The sequence below is a fragment of the Marmota marmota genome, unplaced genomic scaffold, assembly GCF_001458135.2.
Source record: "Marmota marmota marmota unplaced genomic scaffold, marMar, whole genome shotgun sequence".
NCBI classification, from domain to species: Eukaryota; Metazoa; Chordata; class Mammalia; order Rodentia; family Sciuridae; genus Marmota; species Marmota marmota.
Genome location: NW_025999982.1, coordinates 19,213,241 through 19,240,460, shown reverse-complemented (window position 1 = coordinate 19,240,460; position 27,220 = coordinate 19,213,241). Strand labels below are relative to the sequence as shown.

Here is a 27,220-nt window from a genome sequence, read left to right as displayed (position 1 = left end):
TTTGGAAGTTTCTTGGCCTTTTCCTTTCCCTAGTTGTAAATAGGGTGAATAATAATTAATCCCAACTGATAAGGTTATTGGGGCATTAAATGAAACAGTATATGTCAGCACTTATAATAGTACCTGGTACCTCAAAAGCACATAATGACTGCTCGGGGAACAATCTAAATGAACAGTTTGAAGAGTGACTAGGAACTGTACATGATTAACTTAAGGTAGATTAAAGTAAAAGGGAAGGGAAGGGGAAAAGTATGTTGGGCATTTTAAATACCACACAGCTCGGCGCCATCATGGTGCACACCTATAATCCCAGTGACTCAGGAGGCTGAAGCAAGTTCCAGGCCAGCCTGGGCCACTTAGTGAGACACTGTCTCAAAATAAAAATAAAAAGGGCAGGGGGTGAGGCTCAGTGGTAAAGAACTCCAGTATCTTCAGTACCTCACCCCACTGCCCCCAATACACACACACAGACACATAAGATTGTGTGACATTTACAAAGGTTTCTTTTTCTTTTTGGTACTGGGGATTGAACTCAGTGGTGCTTTACCACTGATCTACATCCCCAGTCCCTTTTACTCTTTACTCTTTTACTCTCACTAAGTTGCTCAAGCTGTCCTCTAACTTGCCAGCCTCCTGCTTCAGCCTCCCTAGTCACTGGGATTACAGCAGCTAGAAGGGTTTCTTAAGCAAGATTTAAGTTTTGCTTTCATTTTTACACTCCTCCCCCAAGCCACTCTGTATAAATGTCACACACACACACCCATACCTCAGATCTTTGCAGAGTATAGGAGGGACTCCAATCTGTCTTTGAGGTGAAATTTTGAAAAAAGCCCAAGGGTTTTCCTGTGTGCCATGGAACAGGATGAGGGATGAATTTCCCATGGAGCCCCTGAGTCCTTTTCCCTATTCTTTTGGTTCATTCATATTTTCATATTCATATTATTCATCATATTCTCTCTCTCTCTCTCTCTCTCTCTCTCTCTCTCTCTCACACACACACACACACACACACACACACACACATTCACTCACTCACTCACTCACTCACTCATTCTCTGTCACCACTGGGATGCAAAAGCAGACAGTGCATTTACAGCCTTTTCACCCAAGTGTGAAGGTGCTTGAAGATAAATGAGTCAGTTGTGAGAGCCAAGAAGTAAAAGCAAGGATCCAGGTGGGAAGCTGCCAAGGTACAACCCAGGAACATCTGCTTTAACAGGGTGGACTCAGATGGGAAACACATTTAACTACACTGAAACTGACTGTTCTGAATTTTTTCTCTGTATATAATTCCCTACCATAGAGGTTCTATTACATTCACATTTACATGAGATAGAACCATAGAGGTTCTATTACATTCACATGAGAACTGAATATTCCAGTTCTCCCTTTAACATGGTATAGATAGGGGAAGGATATGGTCTTCATGTTCCATTTTCTACTTGTTCTCACTAAACGGAGACACCAAAAATCACTGATTAAGGCAAATTGTGTCAATTTATTGGCGGTGTGGCGGGGCCCATGGCCCTGTGATTGGTCCTAGAACTGCCATAACAAGATACTACTAACTGGGGACTCTCATGTCCTGTTCTGCTTCCCTCTATGTTCATGCTATCCTCCTTGCTATTCATTGCAAGCTTTGACCTCAGAGCCCTTGCCCTTATTCCCTGTTCCTGGGAGAGAAACATAGCTGGCTTCCTCACCTCTGTTTTAGGGGTCCTCCCTGATCCTATTCAAAGTTGTACATTCACCCCAGTCCTTCAGCTGTGACTCTTCCTCGCTGTTTCTCCTGGGCACCATCGCCTTCTAACAGATTATGTAATATTTACCTGGTTTATGTTTCTCCACAAGGACAGGGATTTGTATGTTTTATTCATTGCTGAATTGCAGATACCTAGAACACAGCCTGGTCCCTCATGGTACTCATCAGTTAAACAGACTGGGTTTTGCCTCCAGTGAAGATCTTTCTAGCATAGTACACTCTAGGTGCTTGATTCAGAAAAGGCACAATTCTTTCATCATGAGAGATAATGTATCATGGCCTCTGTTTCATGAGCCATTATCTCAGCCCAGCATCATCAAATTACCTGCATAATACAACATTAGAAGGGAGTATAATGTCACTGTCTATATATTCCTGTAAACTCAACTAAAGACTGTTGACTTTGTACTTAATAAAATGAAAGTATTAAGTTACTTAAAATTTTTAGTTCCTAAGTTCTGGTTTCTCAGAAAGCTTTATGTGACACTGTTTATTTACCTTTGTGGTTGAGATTATTTTGACAAAAGTTTTATTTTTTCCCTAAAAGGGATTTTATGTTACTGATAGACCCTTGGATTATCTTTTCTTCCTACTTTTCTACATTTTCTGTAACAATTTTGTATTACTGCAAAATGAGAAAAATAACTAATGACTTTTTAAAACTTTCTACTACTTTTCTAAATCTGCATAAAAAAGAAAGGTTTTTAAAATCCCATGTTCAAATCCCTATCTCTTGTCAAAGTCTGTGAGTAAGTTAATCATTTGAGAAACTAAAATTGCCAGTGAAAGATGATACAGGGAGGATTTGGGATTAGGCAAGATTATTAAGACTGGATGAGTTTCTCATACAAGGATTCAAAGGTTTTTTCAAAAAGCTAAATGGGAGAATGGGATTTGTCTGTAATCTAGGCCAAGAATGGACAGTGGACCTTTGGGCTTTCTGGGAAGCTTCTGTAGCACAAGGGATGCTTTATTTGGTATCCAAGGATATATAGTAAAGTTAAGTCACTTTAACTCAAAAAGAAATACAGCCTTGATTATTCATGAGGGATTTAGAATCAAAAGTTAAAATGAGATTTTGTTAAAATACACATGTGTAAAAATGCTTCATACATCATAAAATACTCTGAAAATATTTGGTTCTGATGTTTCTGTTTTAGCTGAAGGAAAAATGAGTTTAAACAATTTGGCTAGTTGTGTGACTTTGAGCCAGTCACTCAACTAATGTTTTCTAGATCCATGGATATCTTTTGACTTTATTTGCCTCATATAGTTATTTAGAAGTTCAAATGGATGTGGAATGTCTGGGAAAGGATAATGCATAATAAAATTTGATGTATTACTCTAGAGATTTCAATTTGATAAAGGCCTCCAGAAATCTTAAAATAAGTAAATACTTCTCCCTATGATTCTCACAGGAAACTTACTCTGGTCAAACCCACAATCACTTTCCTGAAGGATGAGACTTTAAGTACCTGGGAGTTCTATACTGCTTGTGAAAATCCAGGGTTCCTTTCTGTGTCTGGATGTGTCAAGGATACCTGAACCTAAACAACCAGAGGGCAGTAAGAATGGTTGAAGAACAGGAGGTTGAAGTGTCTTTAAGTTGATTGGCTGGCTGGATGGGGAGATGTTTCTGGTCTCTGGAGAGAAAAGACAGAAAGCTCAATCCTTTTGAAAAGGTTCTGACCCACAGCAGCCAATCTCCTCAGGCCATCTGGTACTCAGGCTGTAACTGGCACCAAAATCTAAAAAGGGGAACCCTGTCATGGGGCCTTAAAGGGAAGATGTTGGTCCTCATTCAACAGACTACAGATTCTTTGTCTGCAGCCTCTGTGTCTGTTTTTCTTCATTATGGTATCTCCAGAGCAACCATGTTACCACCAATAGGTACTCAATAAATTCTTGCTAAATCAATAACTAAAAGTGGTTAAACAAGTAAGAGTAACAACAGAAGCATTTGGAAACTGTGTGGGGCTCCAGCTGATGATTAAAAAAGGTTGAGGCAAGAGAAACTTCCATAGTTCTATCAGTGAAGCCTCCAACCATAGAAATGTTTCCTTACACTTACGGTGATAGTACTATTGACTAAAGCTGCAGTAACCCAGATAATCACCTTTTACTCAGCTATTTCAATCTAATAGTGAAGACTACAAAATAATTTGGTTGATAGATGCCACATTTCACAATACATGCATTATAGTACTTATTATTATTTTTTTAACATTTATTTATTTATGTATCTTTAGTTTTTAGGTGGACACATTATTTTGCTTTTATGTGGTGCTGAGGATCGAACCCAGTGCCTCATGCATGCTAGGCAAGCACTCTACCACTGAGCCACAACCCCAGCCCCTATAGTACTTATTAACAGTAGAATTATGATCATTAATAATTTTTAGATTTCAAAAAATATAGTCCATCAGCTCAAATTTTAGTCTTTTAACACTATTACCTGTAAAAGTAGGAGTATTTATTCAATTAGATTGAAATCCTCAGAGAAATCAACTTTTTAAGGGGCAGTTTGTTTTACTCACGAGTGCGGAATAGAGGTCTATAGTATATTGGGCGGGGGGAGTTGTATATAGAGAAAACTTAAAAGCTTATATATTTTACTAATTCTAGAAGGATATAAGATATCCTAGCCTCCTTCTGGTAATGTTTGTATAAATAAAATTTGCTTTAGGACAGGCTTTGTTAAGGTAGCCCCTATCCAGGGCCTTGTCAAAGAAGGTAACTGTTTTTTAAATCGTTAACACCACAACAATCCATATACAAAAATCCATTTAATGATAATTTGTGTAAGTAGATTTAATAGAGACAGAAAAGAGTTCCACTTTTTCTTTGCCAAGCAATCAAGCAAAACACAGGACCAATACAATTAGTAGGCAGAAGTGGGTGGCAATGGCTGTTCTCTAAGTAAGACATGATCGCCATCTGGAGGATCCATTTGAAACTACCGTGCAGTGACCAAAACCTACAAAATATTTTCAAGAGTTAAAACTTATGTGGGCAACAGAGACAGAAATAAACCATTCTAATTTCATGGCTATGAATGCCTATTATTTCAAGCTTCTAGTAAATGAATCTTGCAAATATCGTTATTGATATACTTTCAGCCAAAACTGGAAATAAAACCCTGATATCTTCAGAGCATTAAACTTAGCTCATCAGTAAATACAGGTCAGGAAGAAACTAGACAGGAGGGTAAAAGGCAAATGTATCCACAGTTTGCTGTGTTCTGCTGCCCTAAATAGGACCTCATACAAATCCATAGGAATTTTTATTCACCAAAAGATGCAAAATACTGATAGTTTAGTTCCATCAGGAACATCTGCATTTAAGAATTTTTTTTTTAGTTGTAGATGGATATATTACCTTTATTTTATTTATTTTTATGTGGTGCTGAGGATTGAACCCAATGCCTCATACATGCTGCTCTCTACCACTGAGCCACAACTGCAGTTCCAATATTTGCATTTTAGTAGATTCAAAGTCTTAATTAAAAGTGAGAGAGGAAAAGATAAACAGAATTTTTAGTACTTGTCAACTGTTGGAGCAGTGATGGAGTAAGATAACCATCTCCTTTATAAAATTCTTAATTATCCTTTAAAACTAGGACTTACTGATAAATAAATAAATATTTATTCATTTACTTATTGGGTGCTGGGGATTGAACTTGAGAGTACTCGACCACTGAGCCACATCCCCAGCCCTATTTTGTATTTTATTTAGGGACAGGGTCTCATTGAGTTCCTTAGTGCCTGCTTTTGCTGAGGCTGGCTTTGAACATGTAATCATCCTATCTCAGCCTCCTGAGCCATTGGGATTACAGGCATGTACCACCGTGCCTAGCTGATAAACTTATTTTAATGATAATATTTCAAAAGGGGCCAGACTCAGTGGCACATGCCTATAATCCCAGGAACTGGTGGCTGAGGCAGGAGGAATGCAAATTCGAGGGCAGCCTCAGCAATTTAGCAAGACCCTCTCCAACCTAACAAGACCCTCTCAAAATAAACAAAAAGGGCTACATACTTAGTGGTTGTGTGCCTCTGGATTCAACCCCCAATACCACACTACCACACACATACACACTCAAAGGCATATTAGCCTCTTTCAGAAGTTTGAGTAGTTAGCTGGGCTTGGTGCTCACCTGTAATCCTGGTGGCTCAAGAGGCTGATGCAGGAGGATCCCAAGTTCAAAGCCAGCCTCAGTAACTTAGCAAGGTCCTAGGCAACTTAGCAAGGTCCTAGGCAACTTAGCAAGACCCTGTCTACAAACAAAAACTAAAAAGGGTAGGGATGAGGCTCAGTGGTTAAATACCCCTGGGTTCAATCCCTGGTACCAAAAAAAACCCAAAGTTTTGAGTAGTTAGAAACATCTGTACTTCCTGTGTTTATATACTTCTAATGAGATACTAGTATTTTGAGAGCATATCATAGCTGGGCATGGTGGTGCATACCTGTAATCCCAGCCACTCAGGAGGCTAAGGCAGGAGAATTACAAGTTCAAGGCCAGCATTGCAGTGTCTCACAAAAAGGTGGGGTGGGGGGAGTTGGTGATGTAGTTTAATGATAAAGTACCCCTGGGTTCCATCCCCAGTACTGTCAAAACAAAAAAGGAGAGAGATTATATTATAGTCCCCTATCTCAATGATTCTCAAATATCACTTGTAAAATAAACGGTTTCTTTTTTCTTTTTAAAAATTTTCCAATCACTTGAGGGTCAATCTTCTGCAAATTAAAACTTGTATGGCAATATCTTAGTTTCATGCTTCTTTCTATACTTATGTTGCCATAGGCAAATCATAACAAGGTGCAGATTGGCATTGGTCTGAGGTACATTTGAAGATAACTTCTCTACTTTCTGTTTCCACTTTAAAAAAAATATATCTGGATGATTTAATCTAAATATCTCCACCAATACCACCATAGTTATGTTCAAAAGTTTGATTCACACCTTTCTCCCTTATTTTTCTTCCATTTTTGAAACACTATAGTCTTTGAATCTTTAATAATGAAAATTTCACTTTCAAGTTCCCAGTTTAAATTGACCTTCTACTTGAAATGTTTGCACAATTCCTCCTTCCCTATTTTCAGTTCAACCTCATTCAGTTTTGCTAACTTTATTTGCTGTGAATTTGACCTCGACAAACAGAAGCTTGTACAAGACATTTAGGTAGCATAAAAGTTGAGATACTTGAGGATGAACAAGAAATTCACTTAGCAAAACAATGTAGCTAACAAGACACATGCTTAAAAAAAAAAAAAAGACACATGCTTTCTTGATTTAAAGATTACAGGAAAGCTTGAGTTGGATTTTTTTTTTTTTTTTTTTTTTTTTGGCCAAAACAGAGATTCAAAGTCTTTTTATTGATAAATAGTTCTAGCTTTCTTAGGTTTACAATGATTTTTTTTTCTGATCCCAATAACCCAAGATAGGAAATCCCACACGTGCAATATATTAAATAAAGTGTTCATACATTTCCATTTATAAGGCACAAAACTCACAAATCTTTCAGAAAAAGGAATAAAAAGTACTCTTTGTTTCTGAAGACAAGAAAATAATCTTAGAGGAGGTTCATCAAACTGTAATTAAAACAAACCACTTCCTTTTTTAGTAAACAAGGGACTTTATACTGATAGGAAATGTAGCCAATGAAGAGAAGGCTTCTCAGCCCTTCCTTTGATGCAGCCTCCTTCACTGGATTAGTGCAGAAGCCAGTCCTCAGAGAGGGCTGCATGGCCAGAACAATAATTGCAAGCACCACCTGTCTCACAGAAGCTGCTGGGCAGCAATGTTCCAAGCAGAGCATTTTGGTTATAGGTGCCTGATTCCCTTGCTCTTACCCAAGGACCCTTTAGGGACCAACCACAGTGAACACATGTACTGGGACTTGATTATTTTAAGGTTCTGCCTGCTTGAGGCCCCTGAATTGAGGTGGTTATGTTGGTCCTTCATGAGGCAGAATCTATGTAGAAGGCTGGACTTCAAGTTTCTCTTGAAATAATCAGACCCCCAGAGGAAACTTAGGACCATTTCACCCTACAAAGGGTTCCCCACCCCCACCCCCCAAAAGAGCCATTTTTGTCAATGTTTTTTAGAATCTTAGAGCAACCCCCAGATCTTCTGGTTTGTAAGGCAGCCCTAATAGCTCTGGTAATCCTACAGTTCACAGGTATAAAAGAAGGGTCCCATAACACCAAACAAGCAAGTTTGTTGCTTGTTGGCTGGGCCTCCTGGAGGCTCTTGGCACTGTACTTTCTAGTACCATTTACATCAGTATTATACAAGAATGAACTTCCTGCATGTCACATGGCTTCAAGCATTTCCTGGAAGTATGACTGCTTCATAGTTACCATGCAAAGAAGGGACAGGAGTGAACAGCACTTCAGACAAAAAAAAAAAAAAACAACAAAAAAACAACAACAACAACAACAAAAAACAGCCAGGCAGACAATTGTCCTGAGAAAGGGTCAGTGGTAGAGTGGATGAGAGAGTAGGGATCAGAAATCAGATGAACTGAGTAATTCATTATTTCTAACAGTTTCACTGAATCATCTTGAAGATTCTGACTTTTCCTCTAGATAATTTGAAATCCAAATAAGACAAGGTCTTTAGGTCAATTTATTCAATTACCAAAGACCAGCATAGTAGGATGGTTATTCCAATAAGGTGAGGACAAACCTACTTACTTTCCAGTACTATTTTATTATCCACTCTGGAAGCTTGCCTCTGGAAGCTATAGTCAGAATCTGCTAAATTTTCAGGCATGAAGATAGTTCTCAGTTCAGTGTTTCATCAATCTTACCAAGATCCCTTTCCTTCTAAGGCTATGACCCAGAAGGAAAAGGAATATTCCTTTACTTAACAACAAAACTCTTGAATCCTTTGGCTTTTAAATGCTGTAGCCATAGCATATCCTTGGAAATACATATTAATTTGAAAATCAACCCCTAAAAATAACAAGTCAACTTCCATTGTTGTATCAAGTTTTCCCCAAATCACAAGGGCCACGTTCACATCTACATCCTATTCCACCCAAAAGCCTCATGAATCTTTCTTTGTCAGTCTGGCCTTGACTTTGTGTCTCAGAAGGGCTGCGGTGGCAGCACTACAGGCGGCCAAGAAAAAGAAAGAAAGGCAGGCCATGTAGACAGACAAAGGACCATGGCGCTGTTGGAAGATCTCATGTCGCCCCTGGTAGTCCAAAAGGATGGCTTCCAGTTGTGAGAGCGTGCAGATAGACAGAAAGGCATGGAAGATTTGATGCCCATGGCCCACGATGTCACAGGAACCCGGGAAATACTTCTCAGGTACCGGGCAGGAGAAGAAGTAGGCGCTGACCAGGAAGAAAAAGATCTGGAGGGTGTGGTACCAGGCTGCCTGCTCCTGGCAGCCAGCCAGGTGGCAGAGTGCCACCCGGTGTGCCACAGGACTGATGTCTAGGATGAAGGCCAGCCCTGCCGGTACCACTTGACAGATCTTCCTCATAACTGGGTAAGGCCTTCGGTAACGATACTTTGCGTAGCAACAGCCAGTACACGATAACCAGCCGCAGAAGGCAGCTGCGGGCAAGAAGAAAAGCCAGAACCGCTCGTACCAGGCCTGGTCGGAGCTGTAGAAGAAGTGGGCCAAGGCACTGCCATATTGGTAAACACTGACGCCAACGTAGTCCACGAAGTAGAAGGTGTAGTGGGACAGCTCGGACTTGGACTGCAGCAGGTGGGCCAGAAGGCTGCACGTGAGGTACGTGATGGAGGACAGGATAAACAGGAGCAGGGGCAGGGAGTGAGGAGAGGCCCACGGCAAGGCCTCGGCCTCCGCAAAGGCCCAGAATCGCAAAAGTACGGCCAGGGCCGCCAGCAGGTGAGTCCAGACATTGACGACTTCGTTGTGTTTCTGAAAGAGGCTGAAGAAGTAGTAACGCCATTCGTGCCCCGTGGGGCGGTAGCCCGTGCGGATGTACGGCTCCCGGAAGAGCTGGGGCACATCCGTTTCCGGGACGGTGCAGGGCATCTTGGGAAGTCCATCCTCCAAGATCTTGGGCAGGCGGCGCAGGTGCTGGCCGCTCACGGACAGGGTGCTCAGGCGCTCCAGGATGGCTGTCGTCATGGCGGTGGCGTCGTGGGGGCCGGGGCAGCCTGAGGAAGAGAGGGAAACCGCGATGAGACACGCGGCAGACAGCGAGGAACTGTGACCAGTCTTAATGGACTTGGCTTCCTAGGGCAGGAGGGGAAACCGGGAACTGCAGCTGGCTTCTCTGGACCTCGTTTTCCTCATCGGTAGAAGGATGGAGTTGGAACAAGGTCCCTTTACTGTCCAGTGTTCTGATTCTGTATCTGCTGCATACTACAGGGTGAGGCAGAGCCACGCCTTGTCAAACGGGTCTCTTTGCCACCTTAACATTATTTAATAATAAACAAGATTTAATGGTACGTCAGATTACTTTTAAAGACTAGAGTTCCTTAATGTAATTAAAATGTAATTAGGCTTGAACTACTATAAATATGTTGAAACATAGAACAACAAATATAAGCACGATAAAGAGCTGGGCGTGGGGGTACCGCCTGTAATCCCAGCGGCCAAGGAGGATGAGGAAGGAGGATCACAAGTTTGAGATCAGCCTCACAACTTAGGGAGGCCCTGGGGAATTTAGCGAAACCCTGTCTCAATAAATAAATAAATAAATAAATAAATAAAAGTGGGCGGGGAGCTGGGGATGTTGCCCAGTGGTTGAGCTCACCTGGGTTCAATCCCTGGTACTAGATAGATAGATAGATAGATAGATAAAAATAAAGGCTAATAAATGCTCCGTTTCTTTGGCACCCACCTAATCTTAAATTACCCACTAATTTCACTGGTAACTTGAAAATCTGAGGTAAGCAATTGTATTAACTTCAAACTAAAGAAAAGCAAATTAGGTTGGGAAAAAAGCAAATTAGGTTGGGAAAAACCAATGCACATTCTGAGATATTTTAATAGTTAAAATTAAAACATGGCTTAACATAAAGTCTTAACATAAAGTCTTAATTGCAAATATTGTTCTATTTAATTTACTATTATTATTTTCAGTACTGAGGATTGAACCCAGGGGTACTCTAGCCCTGAGCTATGTCTTCAGCCCTTTTTATTTTTCATTTTGAGACAAAGTATCACTGAGTTGCCCAGGCTGGCCTCAGATTTGTAATCCTCTTGCCTCAGCATCCCAAGTTATTGGGATTACGGGCCTATGCCACTGTGCCCATCAGGATTGTTCTTTTCAAAAAAGGAGAAAAGCTCTGGAAATGGGGTAGTGGGATTTGTCTATCTTGGATAACTAAATTTGTACTTGCAGGCTTCAGAAATGCTTAACTTATTCTTGGAATGTCTATGTGACAGATTTAATCTGATGAGCACAGCAACTATTTTGTAAAATATTTCATAAAATTTATGCAAAATTCCATGTGAAGTTACTGGGTAAAGAAGCATACAGTTAACTGTACTTTATAATTCCTAAGCTTGTTTCCTCAATAAAAGTTATATAGTGGGCTGGAGTAATAGCTCAGTGATAGAGTGCTTGCCTAGTACATGTGAGGCACTGGAGTCGATCCTTATTAGCACCATATAAAAATGAATAAATGAAAGTATTGTTTCCATCTACAACTAAAAAAATATTTTTAAAAAGTTACATAACAATTTATATAAATGGACCCCTACCTTCAGAGATCTTCAACAGGAAAAAATACAGCAAGTACTATAATTTTAGTGAAAAAAAATGTAATATTCCCACTTATTTACATAGAAGGAGAAAAAAATCTAATCAGATAAAAAATGTAGGGCATGATAAATAAAATGTGGCCAGACGTGGTACTACATGCCTATAATCCCAGCAACTTGGGAGGCTAAGGCAGGAGGATCACAAGTTTGAGGGCAGCCTCAGCAAATTAGTGAGACTCTGTCTCAAAAGAAAAAATAAAAGAGGCTGGTGATGTGACTCAGTGTTATAGCCCCCCCCCCAAGTTCACTTCTTAGCACAATCAGTCAATCAATAAAACGTGAAAGAAGTTCAGACCTGGAGTTGAATCTTGATTTTTGCCACTGAGTGATTTTGGGCAAGTTACAGAACTTTTCTCAGCCTTTGTCTTTATATGCAAAGTATTCTTCATAATTTTACATATTGTATGGGGTAGTTGTGATGGTTAAATGAGGGAGTCTAAAAAATGAATTGTTTTGCCTGGCCCAAGACAGGTGCTTAGTAAATGTTAAATACTTTTGCTATTTTTATTAATATGAACTGGGCTCTATGCTAGATACTAGGAATGCTAAGACCAATAAGATAGGTTCCCTACTTTCATGAAGGTCAGAGTCTACTTGGGAGATAGACAAGAAGTGGGACCTTATAGAAAAGTGTAGTTAAGCATTCTACTAGAGAAAAGCCCCAATTCACAGACTAGAAGGCGTGATTGGGGGACAGGTCTCTCCAAGTTACCCTTGAACTGAGTCTTAAAGGAAAAGTCAGAATTTCTGAAAGGATATAAAGAAGGAGATTTCCAAACAAAGAACAAGATTAAAAACTTTTGCCAAGATATGGGCTGGAAAGCCTGGAGATTCTCATGAGACTCTACCAGTGTAGTTCACTATAAGTCACTGGCATCAGAGAGATCTGAGCTCTAATTTTGACCCCACTGTCAACAAGTCACATTACTATCTTAAGCTGTCCATCATCTGTGAAGTAGAGTTAATGACAGAGAAGCTGCCCTACAAGGTTGATGCAAGGGCTATATGATATGATGCCTGTTAAGTGTTATCAAAATGTTTGGTTCCAAAGTGACACACACAAAAAAACATTATAACCATCACTAGTGTGTAACACAGGAATGGCTCATGAGTAGATGGTCTAATGTCTCCTTCATCTTTGTATTTTGTTTTTAGCTCCAATAACCCTATATTAAGACATTTTCTAAGTCAGCACCCACTAGACAGTGGTCTCCTACTGGAATTAGGTTATGATAAAAATCTCAACATAGGGCATAGTTCATAATGTCAAGGGGAAAGTACTAAGGATTACAGAGTCAACCAGGAAGCGAACCAGAATATGTGGCCAGATATGGTACTACATGCCTATAATCCCAGCAGTTTGGGAGGCTAAGGCAGGAGGATCAGAGAGGGAATATGGAAGTGAAAAAGAATGTTCATTGGAATACCTTAATTCAGGCTGGCTGTGGTGGTGCACATATGTAATCCCAGGGATTTGAGAAGCTGAGGTGAGAGGTTCAAGGCCAGCCTGGGCAACTTAGTGAGACCCTGTTCAAAATAAAAGATAAAAAGGGCTGGGGATATAGCCCAGTTGTAGAATGCTCTTGGGTTCAATCCCAGTGCCTTCTCCCACAAACCCAAAAATAAATCTAAAAACACCTTGATTCTTTTAAAAATAAGAAGGAAAAGCTTAAAAGTACTTCTACAACTGACCTCAGAGGGAAGAACTGCAGGAATGGGACATGGGATAACTTTTCAAGTTGTTCTTTTGCTGTTAGACAACATATTATCTGGGGGAGTTGGGCTTGTTGGATCTCTGTTCTTTTTTTTTAATTTTTTTTAAATATTTTTATTTTTTAGTTTTCGGTGGACACAACATTTTTGTTTGTATGTGGTGCTGAGGATCAAACCCGGGCCGCACGCATGCCAGGCAAGCGGCTACCGCTTGAGCCACATCCCCAGCCCGGATCTCTGTTCTTTAGACACAAGCTTCTATTATCTCTTGTGAAGCAGAAAACAAAATCAGATAAAAATATCAGTCTGATTTTATGATTGATAGACAAAAAAAAATTGGGCATATGAAAATATCAGTCTGATTTTATGATTGGTATGATTCCTTTATAAGAAGGAATCTCTAAAGCTATTTTCCAGTAGGCTCCATCTGGATGTCATCTAATATTAAGGATTTTACATTATCTTTGGATACCCAGACCAATCTGCAACAATTCTGCATCTCAAATAATACATAACCATCCAGTTCCTTCTTATCTTTATATCCTTAAGGTGTCTAGCCAGGGGCAGTGGTGCTCTAATCCCAGCTACTTAGGAGACTGAGGAAGTTCAAAGCTAGGCTGAGTGATTTAGTGAAACCCTGTCTCAAAAAATAAAGCGGGCTGGGAATATAATTCACTGGTAGAAGAAAGCTCCTAAGTTCAATTCCCATTACTGCAATAAATAACTAAAGTAAATAAAACAATGTCTATTAAATAGTAGGTTTTTACAAACCTGATGATTCAACTGAATTTTTTGTTTGTTTGTTTGTTTGCAGTATGGGGTATTGAACCCAGGTGTGCTACATCCCTAGTCCTTTTTATTTTGAAACATTGCCTCACTAAAATGCCAAGCCTGGCCTCAAACTTGGTGATTCTCCTGCCTCAGCTTTCCAAGTAGCTTGGATTTCAGGTGTGTGTCACCACATCTGGCTCAACAGAATTTATAAAGTTTCAGTTTTTGATTATTTAATGGGTGGAATGGAGCATAAGTCAATTGTAGCAACTAACTGGTCCCATCTATTCTGAGAGAGGAAGGACAGAATGTGATGCTGCTGTATTGTTAAACTCCAGAAGACCAGGCCTGTTTAACTGTGACCATGGCAGTCCTTTAGTTCTCACATTACTAGCCTCCCTTGTGACTTTATGTTGATTAGTCTTGTGACTTTATGTTGGTAAGTCTTTTTTCAGAAATTTATTTCTACTTCACTTTTCATGGAAAATAAATTGAGAGGTCTATACTAAGAAGCAGAGAGATGTAAGACCAAAAGGATATTAACTTTAGTTCAAAGGAAAAGGAACACCGAAGAAAAAGTTGGCAGAACCAATTGCGAATGAGATCTTTAAAATGCACACCAGTCTTTGAGTTTCCATAGGTATTAATGCCTCTGGATTAATACTCCTCTGGATTAATACAGGCCCTGGATTGTGTAAACCTGATACTCACAGAGGGACCAGGTAGTCCAGGGACACAACCACCATGGCCTTCAACTCAGAATATAATTCCTTATCTCATTCAGCAATGAGGCGGGTTACAAAGAAGTAAGTACTCTTATCTGTGGGTAGAAAGGATTTAAATTTCCCTTGGGATGTGCAAGGTCATGAAAAATTCTAAACATTTTTGCAGTACTGGGGATTGAACTCAAGGTGCTCTACCACTGATCTATATCCCCCGCCCATTTTATTTTGAGAACAGGGTTGCCCAGTCTGGCCTCAAACTTACAATCTCCTTCAGTAGAAGGGAGAATGTGGCCATCTAGAGAGCAAGAAGCTTTAGGAGTAAAGGAAGGGATATATATTCTTTTTTTTTTAACCCCCTTAGCAACTACCTCTTCCTCTGACATGAAATTCTCCTTTTGTCTGAGAACAACCAATACAACCACAGTAATGGAAATGGTTATAAATCTTGTGTCATCATAAACTACAGACCACTGTCTAGTGGGTTCTTGCTTTCAGCACCCCCTGTCCTTAGATAGACCTCACTTTCACCAAGCCAGAGTGGGCAGCACTTCCAGAAAGAAGCTTCAAAAGACCAGCTGTAAAGTTTGAGCTTATTTTGGAGGAAACACATGTCAGCATCATAGTGTTGTTCAGGCACACACCTTCATGCCTTCCTAGGTGGCTTCTCTGAGTGAGGATTCCCTCATTCCTGGCCTCTGTCCCATGTAATCCTACCTAAGCTGCTGTGGTTATCAGCTGACCAAGAGGCAACCTCAGAACCATCTACCTTGCACAGGATTCACTCCAACTCCTGGACATCTGAAATTCAAATCTTCATTAAGAATCCTCCTGAACTAGCCAGGCATGGTGGCACACTACTGTAATCCCAGCAGCTTGGGAGGCTGAAACAGAAGGATTTCAGGTTTGAAGCCAGCCTCAGCAGCTTAGCAAGGCCCTAAGCAACTTGGTGAGACCCTGTCTCAAAATAAAAAAAATAAAAATAGGTTGGGGATGTGGCTCAGTGATTAAACAACCCTGGGTTTAATTCTTGGAACCAAAAAAAAAAAAAAATCCTGAATCCAACTACTTGGAAGGCTGAAGCAGGAGGGATCACAAGTTTGAGGACAGCCTGGGAAATTTAATGAGACCCTGTCCTAAAATAAAAAGTATAAAGGGCCTGGGATGTAGTTCAGTGGTAGAGTTCCTCTGGTTTCAATCCCTAATACCACAAAAAGAAAAGAAAAAAAAAAAAAGAATCCTCATGACCTGGACAAGTCAAAAGGCAAACTGATCATTTTGATCAACCAGAAAGCTTTTTCAGAGTAAGGATTATCTGTTCAACACTATTCCAGGCTACAGAGACCACAGTAAAAGATGACTTCTTATTTGAAGAAGCTTATAAGAAGAGTCAGACTTCATGAATCAATAGCTAAAAACACCAAATGGCACATAATCAAGTGTAAATGAGATAGGAATTTAGGGATACAGAAAAAGATACACTGAGTCTCAAAAGAGAAAGGCCTGTGAGCCACCGAATATGCCCATGAATCTTGAAATGCAAAATAAGCAATTCCTGAGCAACCTACCATATCTTTGGCCCATGTTCTTGCCTGAAAAAAGTAACATCATTTGAGAGAAATACACAAGTGCAGGAAAACTGGCATGAAATTGCATACCTCTGCCCTTCACCTCTTAGCTACTTTCCCTCTATGTATAGTAACACCCCAGACCAAGGGGTTGCTGTCTCCCTCTGGAGATGGCCTGCATCCTCTCTTGGATGTGTATTCCATGCTTTACCCCACATTCTCCTTGAATGTGTATCTGCTTTCCTAAATATATCTGTCTGTGTCACTGGCTCGTGCTGAAATGCTTTTCTGTCATGTACCAAGGACCCCATTTATTCTGAGACAAGGTCCCCCTCTCCAGGAACTCCTCCAGTGACACAAAGTGAAATTATACAGGTCTGTATAGAGCAGAACTGGAGCACATGCAGGCAGCCATGGGCAAAATGGACTTGTGATAGGTCTGGATAGATGGACAGAACTTAGACAAGGATGAGGCATCCCAAGAAAGGAGCAAAATACAAGCATAAGAATGCTGTCGCTTCTTGTTGGTCTGTGAGTAAAGGGGTGCTGGGGAGTAATAAGGGAGTGGGGTAAGGGCAGTGGCATTAGTGAAAGCTTAGGTTTGATGAAACCTTTGAAAAGGTTTGAAACAAGCTTTTAGCTTGTTTGAGTGATTATCTCTCCTGAGCTCTGCAGAACTCCCATTGCTAACTAGTTCCTCCTCTCTTGGGTTAAGTGACACTACCTCTCTGCCTTGCCTCTATTCTCTTATCCCACCATCCCTGACAGCTGTGTTCCCAAAGATCCATCCTTCTTAGTGTCTGTACTATGCCTTTCACTCAAGTACTTTTCCCAGGCCCTTAGCTTCAGTTGGAACCTGTACCAGCTGATTCCCAAATATGCCTCCAGCCAGATCTTTCCTGAGGGTTGGATTCAAATATCTAACCATTCTCGAGGTATATAACTGAATGTCCACAGGTACTTCAAACTCACCATCAAATATGTCCATCAGTTCAGGACTGATCCTGCCCCTACTTCTAACAAACATCTAGAGCTGCTGATCTTATCTCAGCATTTCTGGAATCCATTTGCTTTTTCCGTTTCTACTGTTTTCCTTTAATTCACTCAAAATTAATTTAAGTTGCTGATAACAACAAATTACCATAAATGCCCTTTCTTCCTTGCATAATGGCTTCTCCCCCACACACAACCATACCCTCACTTCATTCTTTCCCTTCATTTTAAGCCACTTCAGGGTGATAGGATAAAAAATGGAAATATGATCATAACTTCCTCCTCAAAACTTAATAACTCACCATTGTATGTTTGCAATACAAATACTAAGCCCTTGCCATGCAAACAGCCCTTTTCTCTGTGACCTCTCTATTCCAGTCTCCTCTTCGAGTCCACTTCCGCATGCAATTTCTATGGCCTAAGGCCTGGATCATTACACTGGGAATTCTTCCAAAGTGTTCTCACTCTCTGTCTCCTAAGCACCCAAACCAGTAGCCCCTAGACTCTCAACCCCAGCCCATCTTCAACACTCTGCCCAGGATTCAGCTCTATTGGGAAGCATTTCCTAGACTAGATTGTATCTATTCCCAGCTCCCATAGGACTAGGCTTTGCCTCCCTCTACTTGCTTTTGTCCTGGAGCCATGATCATTCATATACTCCACTCCTCCATTAGCCACCCGGGTTACCATGTTTAAAATAGCATCTGGCATATAGAAGACACTTCATAATTATTTACTGAATAAAGGTTGAAGAAAAAACAAATTATGGATTGGTAGAAAGTCTGGCTGTTAATATTTGCTCTACTCAGCTGTTGGCTATGCCTAAAACATTCAATTAGTCTGTGTCTTTATCCTCTTTAAAAAGGGTGGGTGAGTCAGGTGTGGTGGCACACACCTCTAATCCCAGAGATTTAGGTGACTAAAGCAGGAGAATCACAAGATTGAGGCCAGCCTGGGCAATTTAGTGAGACTCTGTCTCAAAGTAAAATCATTTTTTAAAAGGTGGAGATATAGCTTAATGGCAGATTGTCCCTGGGTTCAATCCCCAGTGCCACACGCAAGCACACACACACATACACACACACACACAAAGTCGAACGTGTCTTTTTTCTCGTCATTCTTTAAACAAAACAGTATATTATTTACATAGCATTTACAATGTATTAAAGTACACAGGAGGATGTGCATAGGTTATGTAAATACTATGTCATTTTATATAAGGGGCCAGGGCATCCTCAGATCCTGGTATATCCCTGGGCATGGGGGCATAGAACCGATCTCCCACAGATACTGAGGGCCAACTATATATATTTTCTGCCTTATAATTGATTTTAATGCAATTTTTGAAAATTAAACAGGAATGTAGGGCTGGGGTTATAGCTCAGTGGTAAAGCACTTGCCTAGCACGTGTGAGTCACTAGGTTCAATCCTCAGCACCACATAAAAATAAATAAATAAAATAAGGTATTGTGTCCATCTACAATTAAAAATATTTTTTAAAAAAGAATGTAAAATTTTGTGCTTCCTCACAATCCTCACAATCCTTCTCCCCGAACTACCTTTGTGTGTGTGTGTGTGTGTGTGTGTGTGTTTGGGATGCTAGGAATTGGTGCTCATGCTAAGCATGCATTCTACCACTGAGGTATACCTTTAGCCCAAGATTTTTGAATAGGCTCAAAATGGAATTGAAATTAAAATTTCTATTTATTGAGTATGCTATGTCTTGAATTCATTTAATATTTATAAAAAGTTACAGAATCATGCCTTGGACTATGTAGGAGTTCAATCTTAAAGCTTTGCCTTAAAACTTAGAAGCCCCTTTCAAAATATTTTTTAAAGATTTAAAGATAATTTAGGAAAATCAGAGAAAAGTAAGGTAGGTGCATTATTCATGGTAATAATTTAATATTTTAGCTAAAAATTGTTCATTTAAATGTTTTTTTAAAAAGAAATCACAGGGCTGGGTTTGTGGCTTAGTGGCATAGTGCTTGCCTAGCATGAGTGAAGCATTGAATTTAATCCTTAGCGTTTCAAAAATAAATAATTTTTTTTTAAAAAAGAAAATCACAGTCAAGAATGGTGGGGCACCTGTAATCTCAGCTACTCAGGAGGCTGAGGCAAGAGGATCACAAGTTTGAGGCCAGCCTTAGCAATTTATCAAGACCCTGTTGAAATTTTTTAAAAGGCCTTGGAGATATAGCCTAGTGGCAGAGCACTTGCCTAGCATGTGTGGGGTCCTGGTTTCATACAATCCTCAACACTGGAAGAAGAAAAAAAAAACAAGAAAATGTTTTGTTTACCTAGTTTAAACTGAAAACTACCAATAATACATTTCGTTTTCAGTAACATTCAATAAAACAGTGAAATTATGTTTCTGATGACTGTTGTGACTTCCTCCTCCCTTTTTAGTAAAAAGTACATGGAGGAAAGATAGCAGGAATAAAGATCGTAGAAAGGAGACAAAAGGGAAGGAAGGAGACTGTAGCTGTAAATCTCAAAGCCCCATCATCAGACCTTCTCCCCAGACCTGTTTTTTCCTCCTGATCTGTCACTCCCAAATTTCTGAGAAATCTACAAATTTTAGTGACTATATATTCACTTTTCTATGAAAATTGTCTTATTTCCCCCACAGTACTGAGGGTTAAACTCAGGAGTATTCTGCCACTGTAATAATACCCCCAACCCCTTTTGTTTTTTATTGGGAGACAGGGTCTGGCTAAGTTGCTGGGGCTGGCCTCAAACTTGTGATACTTCTTTCTGAGCCTCCTGAGTAGATGCGATTAGAGATATGTGCTACCATGCCTGGTGAAAATTGCCTCATTTTGATTAAAGCTTAAATGTACTGTTAGCCTACACAGTGGATTTTCAAATTAGATAAAGCAAAGGGAGATGTATTTTAAAAATCTACAATATAGGCACATTCCAAATATTACCTAGATAAAAAAGACAATGTCAATCTTGGAAGATTAACCACCAGAAATATCTTGTGGTCCACAATCAAAGAGCTGAGTTCATCAAGCTGGCATGGTTCCCACATACCTTCCCATGCTGCCCTTCATAAAGTGTTGTTTAAAAGAAGAGCCTGAGACTCAAAAGCACTTCTCACTCTCAAGAGAGCACACACGGGAGCTGAGGTTGTGGCTCAGCGGCAGAGTGCCTGCCTAGCACATATGAAGCACTGAGTTTGATCCTCAGTACCACATAAATAAATAAAATAAAGGTGTCCATCTACAACTAAAAAGATATATTTAAAAATATTTAACAAAAAAGAACACACACACATGCTGCTCTGAGTATGTGTATCTTTACCTTTCACTTTTAATAGGGCTCTTTCCTCTTTGCTAAAACTTGATGTGTCCTTAACTTCTGCAATGTGTCATGAGTTCCAAGTAGATGTTCCCTCTGCCTCTGGAAAGATCTTCTTGAAGTCCCTTATGGTGACAATATGTTCACATGCCCTGAGGAGATAAGAGAAAAAGAAATTCAGTTTCTTCCACGATATACTCACAACCCATCACTCTCTGATCCCAAAATGCATAGGGATTTTTTCCCCACCAGTAAGCCAGCAATTTTGCTTTGGACACCAGCTGGGCATACACTAATCTAATTTAGTTCTGACAGATAGTGTCAGATCTCCCAGAGGACTTCCCTTGATTCAGATACTAGTCCTAAATCCTGGCCTCTGAAACTTCTGACCAACCAGTTTTGCGTTGGGTTTCCAATGACTATCTCTCACCTCAGGATCATTTAATTTGCTACAGAGGCTCACAGAACTCACTGAAATACTTATGTTTACTGGTTTATTATAAAGGAAAATTTAATGATATAATTTAAATGATATAAATAAATAGCAAGTTGAAGAAATACACAGGGTGAAGTCTGGAGAGGTCCCCATGGAGTTAGAGCGTGCCATCTTCCCAGCACATGGATGAGTTCTTACTTACTCTCCTGTAAGCCGCCACATGCTTAGTTGTCCCAAAGCTTGGAACTTTGTCCACTTGGGTTTTTAAGGAGAGCTCATTGCCTAGGTATAAAGCATGGGACAACTATGTAGAAATGTAATTGGTCAAAAAGATAGGACCTATGCTAATAGGCTGAGTAGGGAAACCCAGCATGGCCTGTCTGTTCAGATTCATCTTGGCCTCTCTGTGTTGCATTCCTTCTCCAGTGTGTGGGAGGTAGGACTCCTTCTGCAATGGCGGTCTTATGATGTAATATCAGAGAATTCATTTTATAGAAGAAAAGGCGAGAGAAAATTAGATTCTATTTTTAATTTCTATGACCTGCCTTGGGGAAGAGAAATTCTGATTTCAATGGCCTGCCTTGGAGAGGGAAAGGAGCAAGTGAAATCAGGTTAGAGAGAAAGCCTTTGGTTTTGGGGAAACCTGCTTCTAAAGCTGAAAGTGCCTCCCCCCTGCCCACACACACATATATAACAAAGCTGCTTCAGGAACCAAAGCCAAAAGGCAAAAATCTTCAAATTTATTGTTGTAGTCATTTAGGAAATAAAGACAATGGAGGTATACACCAGGAACTATGGACAAAAACCAAAATAGACATTTTTCATAATATCACATGCCCATAAATAACCATTTAAGTTTCGGAGAGAAACTGTATAGATGAGCAGAATAGCGCCTGGGTGTCTTCCAATCAGCTGTGGGACAGACATAACCAGATATAACAGGTGTTCCCAATGCCCTTATTGCTCCTCACCCTACTCCACTGCTGGGCTCCCTCTCAATGAGGGCTCCAGGGTGGCATAGCCAATGTCCACATTTGAAGGTTTATCATCTCTCACAGGAACCTCTGTAGAATATAGGCCTTTCTGGTTCCTACCTGCTTATATCAACAGGCCCTGAATTGGGTTGCACTCAGCCACTGTGTTTTTTGTTCTAGTTATTCTACCATCCTCTTAGGCCTTGTTTCTGTACATGCCTGGAATGCCCACTCCTAATGACTGCTGACCAACTCCTTTTCATTCTTCTTTTCCCAGCTCAAACAGCCCCTGTAAAGCCTTCCCCTTAGGTGTTTCTATGTCTTACTTCCATGGCACTCATAGTTCTCCATTATGTCACTTTCCTTGCCATATACCTACAGTGTCATGGTTTTCGTCATGTCTCTCAACCCACTAAGCTATGAGATTCTTAAGGGCTGGGAATCTTTATATTATTTAAGTAGCACACAGAAGAGATTCCAATAAATTGTAATTGAATAATTGAATGAATGAATGAAATGAGAAATTTGAGAATAATAATAGTAAACACTTATATGGTGTTTATCAATTGCCAGATAGTGTTTTAGGTACTTTGTATTACCTCATTTAAATTCCCAACATATCACCTGGTACCAGTAATATTAGGAATAGAGGGCAGAAAGATTAAGAAACTTGCCAAAAGCTACACAGTACAGGCAGATTCAGAATGTAAACCTAAGCAGTTGGCCTAGAGTATGGACTCTTAATCACTATGCCCTCAAAAAAATGCACTTTTTAAGATGAAATCTCAGCTGGGCAAGGTAGCATACAAGTGTAATCCCAGCAGCTCTGGAGGCTGAGGCAAGAGGATTATAAATTCAAAGCCAGCCTCAGTAAAAGCAAGGTGCTAAGCAACTCAGTGAGATCCTGTCTCTGAATAAAATACCAAATAGGGCTAGGGATTGGTTCATGGTTGAGTGCCCCTGAGTTCAGTCTCTGGTACCTCACCACCACCAAAAAAAAAAAAAAAAAGACTAAACCTCAGTAATTTTTGATGATATGCAATGTCAGATATACTGCTTTGCTTTATTAACAAAGATCTTTTGCAGTTTCCCTCACAAAAACAATCGTTACTATCAAAAGCCATTCATGGGCTGTGTGTGTAAGCTATGCGTATTTGAGTACATGAGGGGACTGGACTGACATTGCTGCTCTGACTGGGCTGTGGGATGTATGTGTGCTTTTTGCTCACTTTGCCTGTGATCACCACACAGCACCTGATATGGGTGTGACTTTCTAAGATGTCAGTCAAACTGCTGACCAAGACATCACCAAACAAGACTCAACCCTCCGAAACCTGACCCCTTGCCTTGTTTGGGTAGAATATTATATGAATGGCTTCTCCTCAATAAATAGGAGGGTCTCAGGCGAGCTCTCTCTCCTTTGCCTGCCTCTCTTGCCTCCTTTGTGGGAGCTGAGGTGGAGGAGCTGTCACTGAACCCCCCAAAAGATATTTTCTGCCTCTGTGTGGTTATTTAGTAGCCAGCCCAATTCACCTGAAGTGACCCTGACTGATTCAGTCATGTGTGGTAGCATGTTATTGCAGAGCGTCTCAGTTCTTTGCCACTGAGTTTCTTTGAAAATCAGATTTCAGTACTCTCCAAAAGAAGAAAATGTGACTTTCACAAGATCTGAGTAGAATCTACCAGTCAATCCAAGTCAGTCCATGACCCAGATAAATGTGATCAGAAACCTGCTGGGGTTCTTTCATCTTAACATGCAGTTCACTGGAGCTGCCTTTGCAAGATTGTAGCAGTGAGATGTTCCAATCATAAGCCTAAAGATGGAGGTCACATTGGACATCTAATGGAAAGCACACTGAAATTGAGAATAATCACTGAATTTTGTAATACATATTGCATGCTATCTAAAAGCCTCTCCCAGATTAGCAAAGTAGAGAATTAAATGAAAATTCCATATTTGGGAAACTGGCATGGTTTGGTACAGAAGACATTTTAATTGAAGGCCTCATAGAAATGCTCCAATGCAATGTGTTCCCCGACTTGTTATAAGGATCCTATATGAAACTACCACAACTTGGAATAGCTGATCCCCTGGAATGAGCGTGTGATGAGAAATCAGAAATTCTAACTAAATTCACTATCTATGAGACTTGAGGCAATTCATTGAACTTCTCTAAACCTCGATATCCTTGTCCATAAACAGAGGCTGTACAAGCTCTAATACTGTAAAAGTTTATAATTTTCCTGGGCTATGTTTTGCTTTGTACTGAACATCAAATAGTGTGCTCAAATCATTAACAAATAGATTCTGTGACATCACCTCATGTCACTGTGTGCAGGACTCACACAGATGGCAAGAAGGTGGCCTGCTGGTTTTTGGCTAAAGAACAAAAGAACAGCAATTCCTATCAAAGAGGGGAAGAGAAATGCTTCCAGAATCTCCAGAAGGCCAGCTTCACACGTCACTGCATAACCATAAATGGCTGAGAAGGAACAGCAGTCAAAAATGACAACATGGTGCCCATTTATAAGGAATGGAACCATGCTTTGAGAGCAGCCTTTGAGACAGAGGTAGAGTTGGAAACAACTCTCAGACACCTCCAGGATCTCCACAGTCATCCATCAAATGAGAGACTGCTAGGCCCACACTGTCTGATCTTTTTAGCCACATCTGCCAAGAATCATATCACTGTTTATAAAGTCATATTTAACAGAGTAACACTACCAGCTGAATCCTATTATTAGCAGACATAATTTAACATGGTTTAGAATTCACCAAAGGTCAATGCATACTTCCTCTTATATTGAAGAAAACTTAATACATACCTTGACATTCTAAAAGGAAGATTTGATTGAATAAATAATGATGAATCTATACAACAGAGTACTATGTGCTTATTAAAATAATTATATAGTCTATTTACACTTATAGTGTGATGCACATGATACATGTGTGTTTGGCTTATTTTCACTGTATTCTTCCCTATATTTAGAATATTGACTGGCTCAAAAAATTGTTAAATAAATGAAGGAAAGACATTGTTATAAGGAAAAAGCAAATTAAAAGTATGTTTCCTATTTTTATAAACGTACAAATATGGCATAGAAAAATTATAGATGCGCATATAATCAAAACAATACTGCTGTTACTAAGTGGTGGGATCATCAGGAATTTTATTTTTCTTCTGAAATGGATATGATCATTATATAATTTTTTAACAATAGATGTTTACTTTTGTAATTGGAAAAATAAGGCTATTTTTATTCTGCCGATAGGAATATTTGACATAAATATACAAAATTGGTGAAATAGATATCACCAATATACTTCTATTCCTCAAAAAACACACCAGCATTATAAAGAGATATATACATATTTGCATTTTATTCTGTAGATTTTGAACTTGACTAGTTTGCATTCCATACTAATAAAATTGTTAGATGTGACCTGATTATATTTGCTATTATGTAAGCAAATGATCATGGGAGGTTTAAGTGGGAAAAATATACCATCTCTCTTAATGCAGCCATCATGTTCTCTTAGATTGGGAAAGCATGTATGCACAATATTGTCGAAAGATATCACACAAACCCAAATGGCCCTAGCAGCAAGTCAATCCATTACCATGTGGGTTCATGGGAAGACTGAACCAGCCTATAAAAAAGGTGAGGTATGCTGGTGTACTACAGATATTCAAGAATGTGGGTCACCTCTGAGCTCAGTGACATTTCCACCTCTGAATCTTTTCTTCTATCTCTCTCTACAATATTCATAAGAGGAGAAAGAAAAGACAACCTTAATTTCCTGCTGTGCCCCTGGGGGAAGATGAGCACAGCAAATTACTCTGAGTGCCTTTTTCTCTTTCTCCAAATGGAATCCTCTAACTAGAATTCCTGACTATTCTCTACTGTCACTTCCTTCACCTCCCATATCTCAGCTAATCTCACTTGATCTAGTACCATTTCTAAATTCATCCTTACAGACAGCATGTACCTCACCAATGGAACAAAAAATAATTGTGTTTAATCCATCAGATGGGAGAATTCAGAGGAAGTAGAAACAAATTAGAAGAATACATTGAGCTATCTAAGGCCAATCAATAGGTCAACTGGGCAAGAATAATTTTTCTTCCAAGACTTCTTGCTTGGGCAAAGGTAAACTACTGCCTGAAACTCTTCCTAATTAAAGTCTAGAGACAGGAGTCTCTATGGACTCTACAAATGAGTGTTACTATCGTTTTCACTAGGTGTGGTTTGGCTTCAAGCCTCTCAGCTTGATCTAGTTCTATCAGGAAGCTTCCACTGATATGCAAACCTGCTAGGATCTGAGTTCAACCCAGGTGAACCCTGAAGGGAGGATATTTCCAAGACTGATTTCCACTGGCTGGGAATCAATCTTGGAAATGTCTTTTCCATAGCAGAAGAATTGGATAACAAATGAAGCTGGAGACTGGAGCACCACATAAAGATTGCTGTGTTCTCTAGCACCATTAAGGTTAATGTTAACCCTTCAGCAGCTGATACAGTACACTCCCCTGATGGTCCCCAGATGTGACCCTTTTATTTGCTACAAATTCAAGCATGTCACTTCATTCTCAGTGTCTATATATCCCTGAGATATCTAATTCATCCCCAAATCACCAAGAAACCTACTTTATAGCAATTTTGATTTCTCCCTCTCCCCCCACATTACCCACCTATTCCACATGCTTTGGTAGGTAGAATCCTAATGCACACATTATCTCATTACTCTGTGTATAAAGAACCTTGCTTCTTCTATTGATTTGCAAGCTCCTTGAGACAGTGATACTAACTTACTCATCTTTTCTTATCAGCAAACTCTCAGAGTAAAGGTGTCCCAGAATTCCTCAACTGATAATACTTATTCAAAAACAACGTGAAATAAGATTATCCTTTGCTTGATTCTCAAGATAAAAACCAATGGAATCTTAAATAATAAAAATGTGGGGTACTTATCAAAAGGAAACCACATTTGAATTGGACATTGTTTATCTCTGTGGCTCATCTTCTTGGTAGGTAGCCATAACAATACTTAAATTGCTAACTAGATATCTAATCACCAGCTTGTTTTGGGGTTTGTTACCTCCAACCATTGGTACTTTTGTGCTCAAGAATGCTTGAATCAAATGTATGAAATATGATATGTCAAGAGCTTTGTAATGTTTTGAACAACTAATAATAAAAAACATTT

General features: G+C 39.8%; 1 protein-coding gene across 4 annotated transcripts in view; it reads right to left on the bottom strand.

Annotated features, from left to right (window-relative positions):
• Positions 1 to 4,529: 4,529 nt before the first annotated feature.
• Positions 4,530 to 27,220, bottom strand: part of Paqr8 (progestin and adipoQ receptor family member 8) — a 50,474-nt gene continuing 27,783 nt past the window's right edge. The window contains exons 3-5 of one of the 4 annotated variants that reach the window (XR_007348517.1): positions 20,602 to 20,750; positions 6,229 to 9,910; positions 4,530 to 4,739 (exon numbers count right to left, since the gene is read on the bottom strand). Coding sequence is in view for 2 of the 4 variants with exons in the window: in XM_048805466.1 (XP_048661423.1) it covers positions 8,817 to 9,881 (1,065 nt within the window). In the remaining 2 variants the exon portion in view is untranslated. Of the gene's footprint in view, positions 4,740 to 6,228; positions 9,911 to 12,952; positions 12,987 to 20,601; positions 20,751 to 27,220 lie in introns of those variants that run through there. The other 3 variants (XR_007348518.1, XM_048805466.1, XM_048805467.1) reach the window with 3 other exon arrangements.